Source organism: Mya arenaria, chromosome 10 (genome assembly GCF_026914265.1).
Source record: "Mya arenaria isolate MELC-2E11 chromosome 10, ASM2691426v1".
In the NCBI taxonomy this organism is placed as follows: domain Eukaryota; kingdom Metazoa; phylum Mollusca; class Bivalvia; order Myida; family Myidae; genus Mya; species Mya arenaria.
This window is the reverse complement of record NC_069131.1, coordinates 65,227,549-65,248,634: the sequence shown is the minus strand read 5'-3', so window position 1 is coordinate 65,248,634 and position 21,086 is coordinate 65,227,549. Positions and strand designations below refer to the sequence as shown.

General features: G+C 34.9%; 1 protein-coding gene across 2 annotated transcripts; it reads right to left on the bottom strand.

Moving 5' to 3' along the window:
- Positions 1-1,460: 1,460 nt before the first annotated feature.
- LOC128206510 (aspartyl/asparaginyl beta-hydroxylase-like) lies at positions 1,461-17,518 on the bottom strand. 2 transcript variants are annotated; one of them, XM_052909040.1, is made up of 13 exons: positions 17,398-17,518; positions 17,033-17,230; positions 16,037-16,414; positions 15,732-15,844; positions 15,251-15,326; positions 14,402-14,563; positions 13,505-13,641; positions 12,230-12,311; positions 11,458-11,570; positions 11,042-11,182; positions 10,145-10,280; positions 7,745-7,967; positions 1,461-6,829 (listed from the first exon to the last, which is right to left on the bottom strand). In XM_052909040.1, exons 1-13 carry the CDS (start codon positions 17,444-17,446, stop codon positions 6,679-6,681), a joined length of 1,959 nt encoding a protein of 652 aa, XP_052765000.1. In that variant the 5' UTR covers positions 17,447-17,518; the 3' UTR covers positions 1,461-6,678. The 2 variants fall into 2 exon arrangements, with proteins under 2 accessions (XP_052765000.1, XP_052764999.1); XM_052909039.1 differs by having other exon boundaries at positions 1,462-6,829; positions 15,732-15,847.
- Between the last annotated feature and the right edge of the window lie 3,568 nt (positions 17,519-21,086).

The following is a 21,086-nucleotide window of genomic DNA, read 5'->3' as shown; positions in this document are numbered from 1 at the left end:
TGTGTATCAGATTAACTGGAGACACCATGCCCATTCTTTCCACATTTTGACTACAAATAAGCTGCAACAATCCTTTGAAAATTATCCGACCATACCATACCATACCAAACCATGCCATGCTATAGTATCCCATTCCATCATCAAACCGTCCCGTCCCGTCCCATCCCACACCATACCATCTCATACCATACCATTCAATACCATTCAATCCAACCATCTCATACCATATCATCAGCTGTCACAGTATGTGATGAATGCCCCCAAATGCTGCATTGACATTTGGACAATGTCAGTACTTAAAAAAGGAAAAAAAAATAGCAATGAAATGTGTGCGTAAAGCAAGTAATGTTTATGAAAAAGTGGAATACACTGTATATAAAAACACTAATTACCTGTCATTGATGTTTGGAAACACCTCATGAGACCCATGCATGGTCACTGTAATATGTCAGTGTTGTTGTTATGATCTTATGCCAACTAAACCAGAGTGATACATATGGCCAAGACAAGAATCTATTACATGGGTAGGTGTGTGAGAATACTGGTAAAATCCTTTTTCGATGAGCGTGTGGCATATTTGAGGAATGGGACGGGGAATTGGGACACAATCAGCTATACTCTATGTCCTCATATTCAATAGTATTCACTAGGTGTGACCTTGACCTTAGAGGTAGGGACACGGGACTTGCATGCGACACGTCGTCTTGGTATGTCAAACAAGAGGCAATTTATTTTATGTCCGTATATGAGAAAGTTACAGCACGGACACAACCACTTATACTCTATGTCCTTGTAAGCAGCATTTCATAGTATTCAAACACTACATGTAAGTGTGATCTTGACCTTAAAGTAGGCACAAACACTCTTGTACGCTACACGTGGTCTGTATATGCCGAACACATGAGGCAAGTTATTTTAAAATATGTCCATAAAAATGAGAGTTACAGCCTGAACACGAACACCTATACTCTATTTCATTATATGCAGCATTCCATAGTATTCAAACACTACATTTTAGTGTGATCTTGACCTTAAAGGTGGGAATACGGGTTTTGTACGCAACACACCGTCTTTAAATGCCGAACAAATGTTGCAAGTTCTTTTGAAATCTATTCATACAAGTTACAGCCTGTACACGAGAAATTGAGCTGGACAAATGGATAAACGGACGGACAACCCCAACAGGTGGACACACAGACGGGCGGACAGATGGACCAGTTGACGAGGGTGACGGACGGACTGACGGACAGTGTGATTTTAGTATGACCACCTTCGGGTCATAAAAACAACAACTGGACAAGGTTATTCCTGGCAGTCTTGTCGAGCATGTCGAAATCCCGCCTTTCGGATATCACCATGGGTCTTAAGTCACATTCCTGTCCCAAGACACTCGTTATTGCAGCTAAACACATGTTCGACACTTCCATTGAATTAACAACAGTATGATGTCTCCCTGGATCTAACAGAGACATACAGTAATGGGGCTACACACAGTGAGGCTTCCCTTTAGCTATTTAAGAAAGAAACATTATACATAAATTAACATTTATTTCACAATATTAATTTCATAAAAAAATAAACAATCATAATTTATAAACAAATTCCAGGCTACAACTCTGTGTAAAAATGCTATATTAATTTATTTTAGAATTTCAGGCCCATTTTCACAATCTGATATAATTAGTTCCTTATAACAGGAGCAAGCTAAGAACATTATTTTATTTCAGTCTAATCTGTGAAATACTCTCATTTTGAGCGAGTTTTGAGACTTTTAAAGAAAATGATTTCGATGATAACCTAGATGATAAACTAGATACGTTAGCTTGTTACTACTTGCATATTTAAAGACATTCAGACCAGGACCCAATACCATGAAAATACTTAAAGGTGCACTCTTACTCCCAAATAAGATGTACCACAACTAATACAATTGTTTTAATTTACTGTAAAGGATGAAAAAATATCAAGGATGAATAAATATCGAAGACAATGGTTCTTACGAAGGATACTGTGTTCAATTTGAAAGAAATTTGCAGATAACACAGTATTTCTACCTTATGGGACCCTAGTTGATCACGGCACATCTTTTAGGACTCGCCAGTCATTTAATATTTGTGCATTTTCAGCTATTAAATACATGGTTACAATATTGTTATCAGTACCGGTAATTACTATTTTCCATAAATGCATTATTTAGTAAGTAGTTAAAGGTTTATCACTCAAAATTTATATTTGTTATACATGTGTATGTATTGGTTTTAAATAAGAGTGTCACTTGAAGACAACCTCTAGTTCAACTCATTTTTTCACATTACAGCATGACATGATTCCAAATTACTTATGTTTTACTCTTTTTAAAAGTGCATTAACTTGTGCATTATGGTGTTGCCCCATTAAAGAAAATCGTCCATAGAATGCAAAACATACTGGAGTAATTCAGTAACTCAAAAATAATAAATTTGCCTCAAGTACAACCCCTGCTCTAGAAAGACTTTACTATAGAATATTGACCAAATAATTTTAACAACATCAATCTGTATCAATCTATAAGACAATATTAAAAGTTTCAATAATAGTAAATCTACTAAATCATATACATTTTCTAATCATATACAATTTCCAATCATGCTACGCAGTCCTTTAGTGAAATGAGTTGTGATTGAGAAATGACTTTCAAGTATTTTTGTGATATTAGGGCAAGAGTCTCAGCTGAACATTATATCATAGCCATGATTTTCATCTTTTATATATGCTTGTGACTGTTTAAAAGCTATGCAAAATAAATTCAGTGATAAGAACTCAATTTGTATGTACTTAAGTACACAAAACAAATTAAGTACAATTGAGCTTTTAAATCAGCCCCTGACAAAACCACAGGGTCAGGGTGCTTGGTAATGCCACACCCCTATGCCCCTCGCCACAATCTGTAACCAAAAAGGCAAAAATATTGCCAGGGTTATAAATAGTGATGGGGGAACTTTAACTAGTATAGAATGGCAAAAAGTGATGAAGTACAAGTTACAACTCCCAAATCATTATTTATAAACCTACGAACGTTTTTGCCATTTTCTTAACTGATATGGTGAAGGAGGGGTGGGTGCGCAGTCAACAGGGGAAAGGCATAAACACGCACCCCGCCCCTGTGGACAGAACAAGTTAAGTAAGATATTCAACACAATTTGGAAAAACATTGACTGCAGATGAATACAACATCGATAACTGTAAAATGAAATTATGGTACACTTGTAAAAATATATTATGTGTAAACAGTATTATTAAAAGGCAAAACGTAGCACATACACAGGATGAAATCAATGATGTTTCAAAAATTATACAAATATGGTCATTTATAAAATGAAATTAACAAAATGATCGTAAACAAATGACTAAAGATCAGCAGCAAAATATGCATAATTAAAATCATGAACACAAAAAAATCAATAAATTTTTTATTTGGTATGGCCTAATACATTCCTAGATACATGTGTTTCTCATTTGCGAAACCTAAAGAGAGTATACGTTTTATGCGTAGAATGTGTATTTTTCACATAGAGTATTTAATGGGATATTTTGTTGGAACGTTTGATTATCACTCTATAATATATGCAAATTAATTTTTAACACTCCCTTTGAAATTTTCGTGTGAAAAAGAAATAATTCAAATTGTCTTAAAGTCCATTTAATGGCAAAGATGACTGAACTTTGGACAATGTTGCAAGTAAATAAAAGAAACAAAACACACGAGAGCAACATGTTTAAATGATAAAACTAACAGTTTTACATAAACATGAACAGATTGCTTTGCTTATTACATCGTCTGATTCGTAATTCGATAAAATCATTGAAAAACATACAGAACCAAAAACAATTATGCAATACATATTATGGCATCAGAAATGAACAATTATAACTTATTTTTGCAAACAGATTCCATTCATGTTATTATACACAGTGAAGGCTCAACGCAAAATGAATGTTACCCCATGTTAAATTGGAAATAGGTTCACCTTGCTTTGAGCTCATGAGACGAAACTTGCCCTATACACAAACATTTTTGGCATTTTTAAAAAGGAAGTCAGGAGGTGAATTTCCCATTCAGTCTCACGTTCTTTCTATCCATCTTAACGAAAATTACCATGAAAAAAGAGAAGGAGATAGGTTCACCTTGCTCGGAGCCCATGGCACTTAAATTTGTCCGATACACAGACATTTTTGGCATTTTAAAAAGAAAAATCAGGAGGTGAATTTCCCACACAGATTCAAGATCTTACCATCCATCTTAACAAAAATCACACTTAACATGTTTATTATTATCAACATCAAAAGTTTTGCCTTTTTAAAAAATAAAATGATTAGATGCAATACTTATAAATATAATAAAGACTTTCAACCAACTTGAGGTCACAAATAGCTCATTTTATGAATGAGGGGTGTGTTTCAATGACATTTGTTTAAGTGATTGTTTTGGCAGTAAGCATGATTAACAAACAACTCAGTTTCAGAGATGCAGCATGCACCTGCTTTATTGCTAGTTCTGGTCGTTAATGTATGACAATTAATTGAGTCACATTCTCATTCATCAGAAGTTCATCAATGTTAAATCAAAGTGGTACAAGGGATACATTGCAGTACGCATCACTACTCTGGTTAACAAGAATGCTTTAAGAATGATGCTTACAATAAGGCAAAAATGTTAATGCGCACAATATCACAGAAATATATTGCAATTAATGAATTCAAATCATATTTCATGTTCATGAAGATTGTAAGGCAACAAGTATATTTTTCCCTGTTTGAAAAGTTGAACTGTATATGCGAAATGTCGCGGACCTGGTTTATAGGTCCATGGTAATGTTGAACAAGTTATTGACAGCAAACTTCATGAATGTAAAACCATATGTAAGTAAAACTATATGAAAGTAAAACTACATGAAAGTAAAACTATATGTAAGTAAAACTATATGAAAGTAAAACTACATGAAAGTAAAACTATATGTAAGTAAAACTATATGAAAGTAAAAGGGAGGGGGACTTTTTAAAAAAAAATATGAAGTAGGCATTGTTGTGCGCGTATGTTAAATTGAATGAAATATAATTAACACAATAACAGTTTAAGCTAAAAATACATTTCTTAACCAGTAAAGGTAAAGCAATATAAATCAGTTGTTTTAAACCTATTGCTTTCAGAAAATGTTTGTTTTAACACCTAAGTAGACTGTTAAATCAATTATAATAAAAGTGGGATTTTATGCATTTTTTTTCCATACTTGTCTATTTAATCTCACAGATTTACCTATTTACAACATTTTTATTAATTGTCTTTGAATGAGAATTTTTTTGCATAAATACCTGCAAATCAGTGATAAAAGACTGCTAACTAAAGATCAGATTGCAGATTTTCATATTTCCGTTCAGAAATTAATATTTTAACGGTTTAAGAAAAATGTATTAAACATCAATTTTTGAACTTAAATATAAATATCTGCGATCTGATTTTCTGTCAGCAGTCTTATATGACCGGTTTAAATGCATGCTTGCATAAATTGGCTCGTTCCAAGCCAAAAACTAAAAAAAAGTTGTTAAAACATTCAATCTGTGAGAGAGCAGCTTTAAAATTCAATACAGTACTAGAGCTATCTTTCAAACTGTTGAGCTCTACTTTAATTGGCAAGTAACTAGTATCCACATAAAGCATTACATTCTTCTTTTAAAATACTGACTAGACCTTCTTTTAAGCGCAGATAACTCTATATATATATATATTATCTAAGGCCACAAATAATAAATAGCTTGCTTGGCTTTTCCCTTCAGGCTCACAAAAACAAGAGGCCCACGATGGTCTTATTTAAACACGAGCCCCATGATGATCTATGCTTTCCTGGCATGAGTTGAGTATCTTAAAAATGATTCTGCTTTCAAGGGAAAACCTACTATAACAATACACAACTCTTGGTAAAATCAACTACAGCTATCAAGGGTTATAATCAAGTCATGCATGGGTGGTTCTTGCTGGTTTAAGAAAGGAGCCAAGCTCTCATGGATATCTAATTGTATAAGTTTGATTAAGATACAATCAAAATTGAAGACTGTATCCTTTTCACAACCAATTGTTAACAGATGGCAGACACCACTGCATGGCAAAAGCCTTTGACAAGTAGAGCTAAAAAACCCAGCCTAGATGGGTTTTTCTAGCCTCGCTGTTGTTCTTATTTTAGGAGTTCGAAAGTAAAAAACACACACACAAAATACAAACTAAACCTATTAATATGGGTATGGAAACGCCAAACAATCTAGTTACTGTGGCTAAATCTATCTTTATAGAATCAACTGTAAATATCCTGATTAATAAATTATCTCTGTTCCCTCTTTGAACAGTAGATAATTCTTATAATATCTTATTAACCTACCAAAATCAGAAAAAACTATACTAATTACAAATTTGTCTTCCTTTCCTCTCCCTTAACTATCCTAAAATTTGTTTCAGAGATTTCTTTTTAAGAGAGGATAAATCTTATGTCATCTTTAAGTTTTAAGTATCTTTAGTTTTGTTTTTTTCAAATGCAGGCAACTATTGTTCTGGTATTTAATGTATAGCTAAGTTATTATGATATTCAAGCCTGTAGAGTTTAACTATAATAAAATATTACATAATAAATAATCTAATAAATTATCTCTGTTTTAAATTGGTGACAGAGTCCTCTTTTCATGGGCGGGTAACTCTGGGTGCCAGAAGTCAACAATGAGCACAAGTCGGAGTTCAGTCCCCTCGTGCCACACTTCATGCTCGAAGGAATCGTCAAATATGATAAACTTTCCTTCCTTCCAAGTTCTGAAATATAATATTTAAGGGCTTTAAGATTCTGCATTGACAGAAATGGGGTCAGGGACTGAGGACACAATATCTCATTGAGGGACACCAGAACCTCCATATCAGATATCCAATCCGGACACCATAGTGTTTTGTCATAAAGTAAGATTGGAACCAGAAATGCATTTCTATTTCTACATTCAAATGGATTTGGCATCTGTTTTTAAAATGTTGATTGGTAATCCAGTAATTTTGATATTGATATATCTGCATCAACCAAATTTGTATCTTTATAACTCCAAAAATAATCATTTAGTTACAATAAGACATGCAATTATAGGAGTTAATTAACATGAATTACTACGTTTTAACACCAAAACATACAAAATGTATATGGCTTAGTAAAATTTTTAAGTATTGAAAAGCATTTTGCTGAAAAATAGTAAAAGAATAATCAAACAAACTTAAATAGATTAAAGAATGAAAAGATCTTGTGGTGGTTGGGACGGGGGGCACTTGTTTCTCTTGCCTGGGTTTGTGTCCACCTTGGAGCCCTTACAGGACACCTATCATACATGCACCACTACTGGACCAATATCACAAAAGTACTTGATTCATTTTCCAAACTCAATCTCATTTACAGCATAGAATGATTCAAAATTATTAAGAAAGTCTTTTGAAAAGCACATTCTCTTATGTGTTTAATTAATATCATTTTTTAAATTTTCTAAAGTCATGTTAGGTAATTCTAGAACAAAAGATGTACTTGAATAGTAACTTAAAAGTAGCCATTGAACTGAATTGTTTATTGCATATAGTAAATGGCGTAGTTTAAATATCATTTAATAACTTTCCTGGTCTACCTGTACAGAGGAGTCAGGCTCAAGCGGAATTCTTACCTTTTGTCTGAAATATATTAAAATATTCTTCACCAACCTGATATCATTCCCGACCCTTATTTTTGGACCTTCAGGAACTTTGAGTCCCAGATGGGCTCTTATTCTGCAGTTTGTAGGCCCAGTATGGGGCCACACGTGGACCCCTGGGTGCATCACAGAAAACTTGATCTGGCCCCGTGTGCAGCCCTTTGCATCTGGAATTCTATCAAGCAGGGAGCAGGTCTTAGGGACTTTCTTGCAGTTCTCTTCATTTTTTCGCCCTGAAAAGTTTATTTGCAAATTTAGCTAATACTAAAATACCTTAGCTTTATGTATTGACAGCTCAGGTTGATTTACCGGCAGAAATGAATCATGTCACATTTGACTCTGTTTCCGCAGTACAAACTGCCATATTGAAGAAACAACTGCAGAAAACTCTTAAGTATTCTATTAAGTTTACTTCTTAAGTGTATAATTATTAGGGATGCAAACGAATGGCAAAATTGATATTCGAATATTCGGTCATTCTTTCGAACGAATATTCGAATATTCGATTACCAAAATACATCTTTTAAAAGTTGTAGTAAACTTTTACAATATTCGCTAAAGTAATTGCCGGTGCATTTAAGCTCTACTGTGTCGTAACCACTACGCGCGGCGGACACTGAATTTCACTAAATGAGCCTCTGAAATTCCTCATTTTAGAAAGACAAAAAATAGTACTTTATGATCAAAGATAGAAACAAAAACTTTTAATTTATAATCCTCTGCCTTTATATTTGTAAACAACGGGAACTTGGATGGATTTCTGGTCAATTGTTGTTATGTGCCAATGGAGGGTCTTTCCGTAGGACGAGCAGCCTCGTTCTGGGATTGACCACTACAAAAAAATGGAACAACCAAACCAACTTGGGAACTAGTTTATTTCAGAAATTCTTAATTGGTAGAGGCAATCTACCGAAAATATTTTTTTGTCTCACTTGTCTTTCAGCCAATTATTGTAAAATTACGGGGCCTTTTTATCGCCGGGACCCGACGATATGTCCATTAATGACACATGACGCGTGTTTAGTGTATTGTCATCACATTCACACGTCTGGCATTATGGGCCAATCGTTGTAAAACAAGACAAACGAATCTAAAACACTACAACCGAGGTGTTGGCAAAATAATTATTATTATATTTATTCAAGAACAAAACATCGAACATTCGAATACCGATTTTGACATTCGAATACTAAACGTTTGATTGAATATTCGAATATTCGAATATTCGTTTGCATCCCTAATAATTATGGTTTGTTATATTCCTTCATAAACTAAAGCTTTACAATGGTGTTTTCATTTTAATAAGCTGACATTTCTGTATCATAAAAGCAGAAAAAAACATTAAGCATAATAGTTTGTACCAGTGCAAGAAACCAATTAAGGAAATTGTTTAGATTTAAGGAAAAGGTACACTTTCAACTTAAGATGCTTCTGTAAAATGGCCCAAGTTGGTTGTGCCCTTATGGAGCTTGGATGGGCCCTGGTGGGGCTTGGTGGTGGCTATGGTTGCAGGGCCCTTGTTGGGCTATGGTGAGGCCCTGGTGGACTATGGTGGGCCTCAGACTGGTGTGCCCTGTGGATTGGGTGAGGATCTGGTTGAGCTTAACCAAAGACCTTTCGGATGAAAGGAGATATCTTCGAAAGGGAGACTAGGGAGAAACTAATTTGCATGGAGGAAGAAGTACTACTCTTATCAAATTATAGAAGAAAGTATGGCTTGAAGGGTTTTGAAGTCTACATTGTATTATTGAAGGAAACTTCTCACTTTTTTTTTTTAAACTTATCGGAAAACTATGTCTTGTACTCAAAGTCTATCTTGATCACTTAAAAGAGATTTATTTTTTGGCAATTATCTTGAACTCTTAAAGTTTTTGATCTTGATTTTCCTCATCCAAGATTTTTGAATTGAGGACCATAGTTTTCAATGGATTAAGCTTCAGATAAAGGTTGCATTTGGCATAATTACGCTTTAAATTGGTTCAAATGTTCAATTATGATGTAAAATCAAACATCTATACGTATCAATACAATAAAAATTGTAATACGGTTGTTCCCTTACTATGATCAATTTACGACAGTTTCTAAAACAAATATTCTGACCATATAGAAGACACTGCTTAACTGGTGTAGACTTTTATAATCGTCATAACACTTAATTGTATGAAACCAAGGTGTACATTGCACTTTACTAAATGACATAAGGGCTTAAAACACTTGAAGTAAAACGTTATCTGCAGCTCTGAGGATTTTTGTTGTTATTTCTGCTTGTTTCAGCTTTTTAGTACAAAAATCAATCAATTCCCTATTTGTAGCCCTAAAGAAAATATTATTATGAAATAGCTTAGTTCCCTTGTGTCAAACTGGACATCATAATTCTTAAATAGTTAATTTTAAAATATTTTTTACACACCTCTTTGGTAGAGTGTGAACTGTTTCCAGTCGCCTGTTTCCCGCAGGTTCTCCTCTTCAGGAACAAACGCCCCTGTCTTTAAATCAAGCTGAGCCAACCCCTCATCACGAATTGTCTGCCAGTTGTCTTCCAACAGCTTTATAGATAGAATTTCATAAGAAAAAGGCATTCTGTCCCGCTGTTAAAGCTGCACTCTCACAGATTGACTGTTTTAACAAGTTTTTTTTCATTTTTTGTCTTGGAATTTTAATTATTTTGCGTGAATGTCTGGAAACCAGTGATATAAGACTGCTGACCAAAAAAACAGATTGCCGGTTATCATATTTATGTGCAAAATTAATATTTTATGCATTTTTCTTAAAGCGTTAGTAATGCTTTTAGCCATAAAACATTAATTTTTGAATGGAAATATAAAAAAACTGATCTGATCTTAGTTTTAAATCACTGGTCATCAGATATTTATGCAAAAATTGGCTCATTCCAAGACCAAAAAATAAAAAAATGTCAAAGCAGTAATTCTGTTAGAGTGCAGCTTTAATTATTGAAAATATAATAAGTTTTCGCCATCCAGAACAAATTTGCCTGTATTTACATCAAGCTAAAATGGTCACAACATCTTTTCTACCAGTTGAATTCCAGTAGCTAAAAAATCATTGATTTTATGGGGCATTCTTAAACATTGTTAAACGGTGAGAATAAGACTAGTTGTTTTCATTAAATTTTTCCATTTTTTTATGATAAGCTTAGCCAATTCATTGTCACATATGGCCATCAAGTTGCCAAAAAATTGATTTCTTTGAAAAAATAAAATCTGCGTAAATTGTAATAATGTTGAGTTGCGTAAGATCATCTGTCACAAGACTTAACAAGTGAGCTATAAATGAATGTTTCACCAACTTTGAGATGTGGCTGGTAGGTGGTCTGTTCTTGCGTCCACCACGGTCGGCCGGTCAGTGGAGTCTGGGCATTGTACAGTGATCGTTGGTCAGCAGACAGGAAAATTCCGGCATCTGCACCCTGCTGGTATATCTTCCGGGCCTGAAAATATCATCAACAATACTTAGCACTGTACAGTATATCTAACAAGCTATATTCAAATTGGGTAAATATTTGATTCTGATAGTAACAAAAATTATTCATTATTTCACATGAATTATTCATAATTTATGACATCGAGAATTTGTCTGACAAAAAGAGGCCTTGTCATCTAGCATGTGTAGCTTCTGAGAAAAAAATAAGTAGAATAATTTACTAATGAAGTATATTTCATCAAGTTATAAACCATTTAATACTTTCAAGAACAATTATCGCACCATTTCGACGTTGTCCACCCTGGAATAGGCATCGCCAAGATGGTAAAAGAAACGTCCATCCTGTGTGCCGGGCTGCTTTGACTCGATGCCTCGCTGTAGAATCGGTATTGCCTCTGTAATAAAATGAACTACATTAAATGCACACAATATAGGCCTGGTCACATCGAGTCTACAACACATCTGTGCAACGACACAACAGGTAATTTGGGCAAACCGTGGGTCATCGGGGTCGTCACAAGACAGTCCTACAAAATTATTAGCCTTATGGCAACGACTTGCTGTCATAAAGCAAAATTGGACATGTACCTTTTTTGTTCTAAACAGTTTTGCCCTATCAATGTCTTGCGGCTGTCACATGTCTGTCCTACAACACCATTACGACTGAAGTGCGATAAATATCTTGTTGTTGGTATGTTTAGAATAGTTTTTTAGTCAAACAATCTTACGACTGTTGCACTTCTGTCCTATGACTGTGGCAAAACAGTCTATAGATAGTCGCAAGATCGTCTCAAGAATATTATATTAAATATTAAAATAAATATGCATCAACCTTTATGGTGTCCCTTTAAATGTAACCAGCATTACTGTTATTTTTTACAATTTCATCCTTTTTTGTCTCACTTTATAGTTTATACACATAGATCTATAATCTTCGAAGAGCTTGTAAATATGCTGATTGGCTTTACCATACACGTGACCTACAATTAAGAATTTGAGGCTCAGGATATATTCCCTTTTAGAAGATTTTAGTTTCCAAACAACAATCATTTACCTGTGTAATTAAGATCCGCAGTTTTCATAATAAACCCGAGATGAACCAATGCAAAACCATCATCCGGGTCGACGGACAGGATCTGAAGAACAGGAGAATGTGTGATTGAGTTTAAAACAATCTGGTTGAAATTTTGAGTCGCTAATGTTGTAAAAATATAAAAAGGCAGGCTATCAAATCAGTTCACTGCTGTATAGTAGCATTTGTTAATAAATTGCAAGCTTGCCTTCCTTAACTCCTGTCCTTATGAACAAGCAAAATAAATGCAGTCACAATCATAAAATTTCCCATTTTTGTTCAAACTTATTAAAATTCACATAATACCTCATCACAAGAGTATTTGACATTTTCAGAGTAAAGAAATAAAGAGGAAATTATAAGTGGGTTCAGTCTGTCAATATAGAATCTATTTACGATGTAGTCTTTCTCCCAAGTAGGTAATACCACAATTAATGCAATTGTTTTAATTTACCTAAGGATGAATAAATATCGAAAACAATAGTTCTTATGAAGGATTCTGTGTTGAATATGAAAGAAATGTGCAGAAAAGATGATATTTCTACCTTATTAGACAACAGTTGATCCACCAGTCATTTAATATGTTTACGCTTTCTGCTATTAAATAAACAGTTACAATCTTTTTATCAGTAATTAATATTTTCCATAAATGCATTATTTAGTAAGTAGTTAAAGGTTTATCAGTCAAAATTTATGTTTTTTATACATGGGTATGTATTGATCTTGAAAGAAGTATCACTTTAAAGTGTTTTTTTTTTCATGATGGCAAAGTTATTTATTGGTATCTTATACAAATGAGCATTGGCGAGTGTTTATCAATTTAGTAAAGGAGTTTAATAAATTTCCTATTGAATCACCACAAATTTGATATTAATAATTATATTTAAATCATTAATATCTATTCAGTGATTTACAGTGCTAACTGCATAAAATGCTATATAGCGCACAAAGTTTCCATGCTATTCATGTTTGACATCACTTCAAAAGTTATAACACTATTTCAGTCATCAAAATTAGACTTTTGGATGAACAAGCCTTATGCTATTGCTTGCCATCAATTTTTTTAACAAGCCCTGCCCTATAAAATTTTGACTTTGAGCAGACCCAGAAGACATTTTACCAGTGCAGGGCTTATGTGCTTGTGTTAATTTCGACCATCTACATATTAAAAAGTATATCATGACGATCTTTCAGGATGGCGACACAATATCATGTTATAAAATGATCTTATTAGTTGAGAACAAATCCTTGACAAACCTTTCTGAAAACTTCCCTGGCTGGTTCGTTTTTCCCGATCTTCATGTAGCAGACGCCGAGTTTCCGTTGAAACTCCAAATTGTCCGGATGTTTGCCGATCAGGTACTTCCAGGTGTTTGCTTCCTTGTGCGACCAGCCTGAACAACCAATATACATCCAATAGTGAACGTGAACATAGTGTGGCAGATCCATGGTCTAGTGGTAACACACTTGACTGTTAAATCAGGGGTCACAGGTTCAATTCCCCGTTGCACCACTAAAAAATATTATTTGTCTACTGGGAGGAACGTTAAATGGGGGTCCCGTGTGACAGTGCTATACACTGGTGCATGTTAAAGAACCAGGGTAACTCGCATTAAGGTTACATTCTGTCTGTGCACTATGCCCCAAAAAACTTAAAATGATTAACAATCTTATTAGAGCTCTCACCAAATGGGCAAGATCCGAGTGTGAGTATAAATTAGGTTACACACCCTAGTGTATACGGTATACCGAAATTTTACTGTAAATAACATGCTAAGAAAATTGGGTCCATGAGAAATTATTGGTGCCCCAGAATTTAACAAGTTATCCTGGAGGGGTATTCATAATTAATATCTTAAGTAATTTCTTAACTTATTAATAAGTAAATTTCCTAAATTTGTCGCAGTCAAATTTAGAGAAGTCCATCAGAGAAAACCATAAGTGTTTTATTTACATAAAAGTATGTATTTTGAATAAAATGAACTGAAATAAAGTATTTCAGATATATATTATAAAGTCATTATATGATAAGTGTCAGAGATACTTATTGTAAGAAAATGACTCAAGATGTTTTATGAATACCAGTCCAGATCTCACAGTGGACAAATACAAAAAAGATAATGTTTTTCTCATACCAGTACAGCTCTAACTCACCTCTGAAAGCCTGCCGATCTGCCAGTTTTTCTGCTATAATCAGCTGCAGGGCCTCCGGGGTTTTCGACAGTCTCAGGGCCTCATCCATTAACGAGATGGCCTCCTCCAGGAGCTTGTTGCTTTTCTGTTGCTCCGCTAGTTTATCCGTGGCCAGGGCCTTGCCTGTTGGGTCATTAGAAATGTAATTATGTTAAACAAAGTACACTTATAGTTGATGAACCCCATATTTAAGCTTGATTTTGAAGATAGCTTTAAGCTGATATTCACTTGTCTTAAAGCTGCACTCTCACTATTTGACTGTTGTTTTTTTTTGTCTAAGAATGAGCCAATGTTTGAGAAGCAATGATACAAGATTGCTGGCAAAAGATCAGATCGCAGTTTTCCATACTTACATTTTTACCTTTGAAAATTGATGTTTTATGCTGCAAGGATAATTTAAAGCATTAATAATGCTTTTGAACACAAAAATTCAATTTTTGAAAGTGAATATTAAAAACTTCAGTCTGATATTTTGTCACCAGTCTTATCACTGATTTTCAAAAAGTTGCCCAAAGATTGGCTCATTCCAAGACAAAAAATATTAAAAAAACGTCAAAACGGTCAAACTGTGGGAGTGCAGCTTTAAGTCTATTTCCCAGGTAGAACCTCGAGCGAGCACTGAGAATGTTTCCCCTGTAGGGCTTGACCCGAAAACCTCTTGGTTTGAAAAGCATTTATATATAACACATCAACTTTTTATGTGTTTGTGTTTTCACAGGAGAATATATAATATTTTGGTTTCCATTTTTTTGTATAAAAATCAGATGGTTTAACTGACTTGCACATAAGTTTGGAAAAAGTTCTACGCACCCCACATTGCTCGAGGACTCCTAGATTTGTTTCTCAGAATGGCATCAAACTTTTCCATAGCCTTTGCAACCTCTCCCTGTAATGGACAAAGATAACAGATGTAAGCAGGAGTTTAAATGTTATCTACCGGTAGCAGTGGAAATATTGGTTCCATTTTAATTCACTATATGAAGAGCGATCATGGTAAAAACTGTATCATACAGGTCTATGTCTTAAAATAACATATTTTATGACAATTTCTTCACGTGTCCTGCTCTAATATTAAATGGTGCTCTTTACAAAGTCAAAGAATGTTTTATTATATTACTTTTTCAAGAAAAAATACGGTGATTTTATTAAATATTTTCTAATTGAAACTGAGTAAAATACAGTAAAACCACTAAGCTAGACCCTACTAAATTGCGTTTTAGTCCAAAAGCACTACTCTAAAATAAAAAAATTAAACTTACTTAACTCTTGCCATAAACCAAGCACTTCCTACCTTCTCAAGCAATTTATCGGCAGCATCCAATTTCTTCCTCAGCTTGTAGTCACCTTTACTTGTTATCACAATTTTTCCATAATCTTCTTGTCGTGGCTTATCTTTCTTGGAACCTTCTAAGCCCAAACAAAAATAGAGTTTAGTTTCTATTAATTTATTATATTTAAATTATGTTCTATTTAGTTTTAAATCGTATTATCGCTGGCTTCTACAAATTGTACTTAAAATTTGCTTTTTCCTAATTGCAATTTGAACCTTCATTTTTGCCGGCAATTGGCTCTCATTAACAACGATGAAAATCTCACCTATTTTTTTCTCTTTGACATCCTGTTCCTTATTCTGTTGTTCTTCCTGATGTTTGGTTTCTTTGACTTTGCTATTGTCCTGAATGTTTTCACTTTCACTTTCAATCATGTCATCTTTATTTATTGCACTTGCTCTATTGCTGTTTTTATTACTATCACTTTCTGTTTCTTTGCCAGTATCTTGCTTGTCCTGAGTGAGATCATTATTTCTATTAATGGCATTTTTATCCAGCTCCCTGAGTTTATCATGAGCGTCTTGTTTTGGATCTTTCTTCAATGTATCACCTTCCTGATGCATAACATAATCGTCAGGCGTTGTGTCATCATTTAAGTTTAATACTTCTTGGAATGGATTTAGACCAAGTTGTGTGAATTCAACTGAAATATGTAGAGAATTACAGTAAACTCAGTTATTATGACTCCAGATACAACGAACCTAGGGATATAACAAACAAATAGTTTTGACTCAATTTTCATCATATATTATTTGTACCAGGAATCAGACTAGGAAGTTTTTGATTCCTGGAATCAAAAACTTGAATGATTTGACAAGCTCAAGATAGGTTTTAATTGGTCAGTTTATTAAAAAGAATTTGAGTCTTAATCTAGAATTTAAACAAGAGGATCGAATGCCAATGCGCCTTTAAAATAATATTTTTTTCGCAATTTTCTTATAAAAATTCCCCTCTAAGTAAGACTGTCATTTCTTTGAAGAAGTTTTTAAAACTGAAATCAAACTAATAAAAGGTTTCATAGATTTTTCTTCAGCAATATGCATAACAATAAATTTAATATTATTCTACAGGTAGTAATATTGCGTGCGTTCCAATTCCATTCGGCTTAGGAAAGCTCCAGCCCACTTCCCTTACTGCAGAAAGACAGTCTGCAAAGCTACTAAGGCTATGACAACACCTCAACTTTAAATGTCTTCATTTTTAAAAACAGAAGAACAAGTAAGAATGTAGCTCAATATTTTTTGAACTAGTAAGAACATACTCAATACTTTTTGAACATCTTCACTTAAAAGAATTGCCGTTGATGTTGCTACAACCATCGAGACCACAAACAAAACCAGGTAATTTGACTGTAACTTTTTCTCTGGTTTTGTCTCATGTTTATGGTCAATGTGATGTTTTCTTGTCGATCCTGTTGATCCAGAGTGGTTGTGATTGTTTTTTTCATTCTTAGTGTTATCTGAAAGGCAAAAATACAAAATCATTTCAGATGTATTTTATCTATTGATTCTCTTTCAAACACAAAACTATTGATCTGAACTTCTGAATTCAAGAGTTGGATCATTTACACAATCAAAATGAAATCGTCAATTGCAGAAAAACTGAGGATGTCAACCATTGCATTACCTTTGCCTGGTTTATGTGGTGTACTGGATTTCGGTTTCTGCTTTGCCATTTTGCTATTTTTCAAGTAAAACGCCAAAAATCTGCAAAATGTCCAAAACACAGAGTGACAGCTTCCCGGAAGTTTTCGTGTGAATGCTAAAAGCCGGTCCCGGTCTCATCCGGTACCTAGTATGCATACAATAACGGGGCCACGCCAACGAGGTGATTGACCGGGGGATTCGAGGAGGGGCTTCCAGACAAATCGACCCCTTACTAATTCAGCCCCTAGTTGAAACGGTTACCTTTTCGGCCCCTTACCAAATCGGTCCCATCCTGTAGACATTTTGGGGGAGCAGGACTTTTTAACCCCACCCCAAAACTTTTCAACCAAGCCTGATTACGGAGACGTTTCGGCACTTATTCTTATTTAAGATTTTTTATATTTTAAATATAAAAAAGCAGAAATTTCATATTTTATTTCAATAGAAGTTGTAATGAGATCTGTAAATTCACATAAAGACATATATATGCATGAAAGTTATTGGTAAAAATAAATTTAAAAGAAAATATCTGTATACTTGAAAACCTGGGACCAATCCTACTCCCAGTTGAAAATCAAAAATATATAAATACAAAGAACATATACTAAAATAAACACACGTATTCATGAAAAATAACGATACAAAAATAGATTAAAAATAATCTTTATACCTTGAAACGACTATACATAAATTAAGTGTTAATACATAATAAAAGTTCAATATTTGCAACAGTTATAATGATAATATGTATTCATTTTAAATGAAATCCACTGTCAAAAAACAGCATGTATGTAAAGCACCTTTCGGCCTCATGTGAGTCATATGAGTCCCACTCCACAATCCTTGCGTCAACGTCTTCATAACGCTCTCGACGCTGACAACCAAGGGCTGCCTCCGACACAAGCTGATACGTTTGCTTGACCATCTTTGATTCCCTCAATAGCAGGCTCAGAAGAACGTAAAATTGCAGGGTTGACCGCCGGGGAGAAAAGTTCAATCGCCGATGCCAGCCTGAAATCACATGTTCATAATACAATTTAAACTAAAGCATGTAGATGAATGATTTAAATTTTGATTTAAAAAGTTGCATTATTTTCTTAATTTTTTAGCGAATGTTTTCACCGAAAATGGTATGGGGAATATGATGAATAAATGTTTACTATCACAAAATGTTTTGTCTTTACCTTCCGTGTCGTTGTTGGTTCTATGATTTGTCGATAGACGGACAACTCAGTGGCGTTCCAGATGGAGCTCAGCCTCAACGTATGTGAAGAGCTCATCTTCATCTGGGTAGAACTCGCATCTGCTCGGTGTTTAAGTTTCCAGAAGGCAAGCACAATGTTTGCCTGGTAGGAACGGAAGCGCTAACAGCTTGCTGATGACCTGGTGTGCCCCCTCTTGCCGCTCGTACGTGGTATTCAGTCCAAAGTGCTAAATGTAGCGCAGAATGGAGTGACACCAGTGGAAGGTACATAACCTTCAGCTGTCTTCCCGGAAAACCCCAGATCGGAGCGCCTGCCATAGGCCTGAAAGGAAAAATAATATAATCCATCCATCTCATTTACATATTTTATATAATCATTTTACCATGATGCATGCATATTGTAACTATGCTTATTTTGTCATTTTGATATATGCTTACCTGCTTCGAAATCCATCACACACCCATCGACTTTGGGCTCCTCGTCCAGAACCTCGATCAACTTCTGCAGGATCAGACAACTTTAAGTTGTAATAATTTGTTTGATATAAATGCTATATACAAATGTTTTAACTGGCATTGCGCTAATGTTTATTATTCGGTTAACTTACAGCTATATAATCCTGCTTCCTGCGCTTCGATATCAATACGAAGAGCAGTGGCACCTGCTTAAAAATTGACCGAGTCCAATTGCTGAAGGAAGGCGTGTACCGACCATAACTGAGTGAATGGCTTGTTCACTACCCTGTATCACCGACGTGTCTGTCCCAGGAACTTCAGCTGGCAAGGGGTAGCGAACATCAGGTGGCGTTCATCACCGACTCTCACATCGCCGATGACAAAATCGTCCAGCAGGTAATCAGTGTCGACCTTAAACGATATTACATTTATGTATATTTATATATATTTATATATATAATTCGATATATACTGAATATAAACACAAATGTAATATCGTTCCAGGTCGACATTTGGCAGAGAATGTCCAGGTTGGTGAAATCAAAATTCATATTGACTTGTTACATACCTAAAAGTCCAGAGACGTACGGCCTTCGGGCAGACTTTCTGGTGGGATCGGTTGACCCGTCTCATCAGATTGGCAGGACGCGGTATGTTGAAGTCACCGTCCTTGAAAACGCCTAACATATTTCCTTCGACGATTCCCCCACCCAGTGCTTCCTGTCTCACCTGAAAACATTTGAGTTTGAAAGAAGAGACCGCCTCACAACAGTCCCTTATCACAATGTCTTGTTATGCATTAATTTAAAATTGAAACTAGCTTTTTTTATCTTTTACTTGCATCTCTGGTTAGTACGACCCACTTCCGGGTGAGTGGGTTTGTGCCCCGTGAGAAAACCCGATCCCGCTGATTCACCGACGTGTACCAAAACATGCCCTTTCGCCTGATGCTGCATCTCCACTGTCTGCGTGTTTGCAAAGTGCACGCACACATTTTATCTTCTTCTTTTTTTAGCTCTTTCTGTTGTATATGCTATATTTTGTATACAACATCCTATAAACATCCTTTGACACAGTATGAAAACCCATCCGATGACACCAGCTTCTGTCGCTTCCGGTGTGAGCCCTCTTCTACGACCCCGTACTCTACATCGGCCTCGACGACAACCACACTGCAAGACAGCATCGGCTCTCCTAATGGCCTGTAGAGTTAGTTATGTACATTAACATGTCAGTATACATGATTAATGTTTCATACATTGTGTTTTTCTACCATTCATTCATGAAAAGAGTACAACGTACATGTTTGTCTTGAACTTAAATGTACCTTTCATGAATTACTGTTGTGTCCACGGCCCAATCTCTGGTAACATCAAATAGCTCCTCGCGACTGTCGTTTAGGCTCGGATCTATGATGTAGGTGACATCTAGAGCAGAGACCTCGGTTGAAGTGGTAATCAAGAAAAGACTCCGCTGTGACGAACTGCGAACCATCTGGGTCGAAATATCTTAGGCGTCGATTTGTTAGAAGGCCGATTTGGTAAGGGGGCGATTTTCTTGCTCCCTTAGGAGGTACCTTTTAGGATTACAGTTGATTAACTTCGGTTAAGAAAACAAAACAAAAAATCAGTAATTTAATGTAATGTCAATAAAACAAAAATGATAATTTAAGGCAAAGATTGTAAACATACAATATGCAAAGACTATCAAACAAAATACACGTGCACTAAACGTATAACCATGAACGATTAAAACATGAATTTGTTCCTAGTATTCTATTTAAAAAACACACAAAAAGATGGAAGTTTAATATATAATTTATTCACCAAATTAATACACATACTACGGTTATGTATACCATGCTGAAATTCACATGCACATAATGCCACTTACAAGTTTTCTTTTTAAAATGTATGCTTTTATTATCCTTAATCCATACTCTTGAAATAACTAACCATTTTACAGTGGTACATGTACATGTCAACAGTAGCGGAACCCTGCGCGTGTGG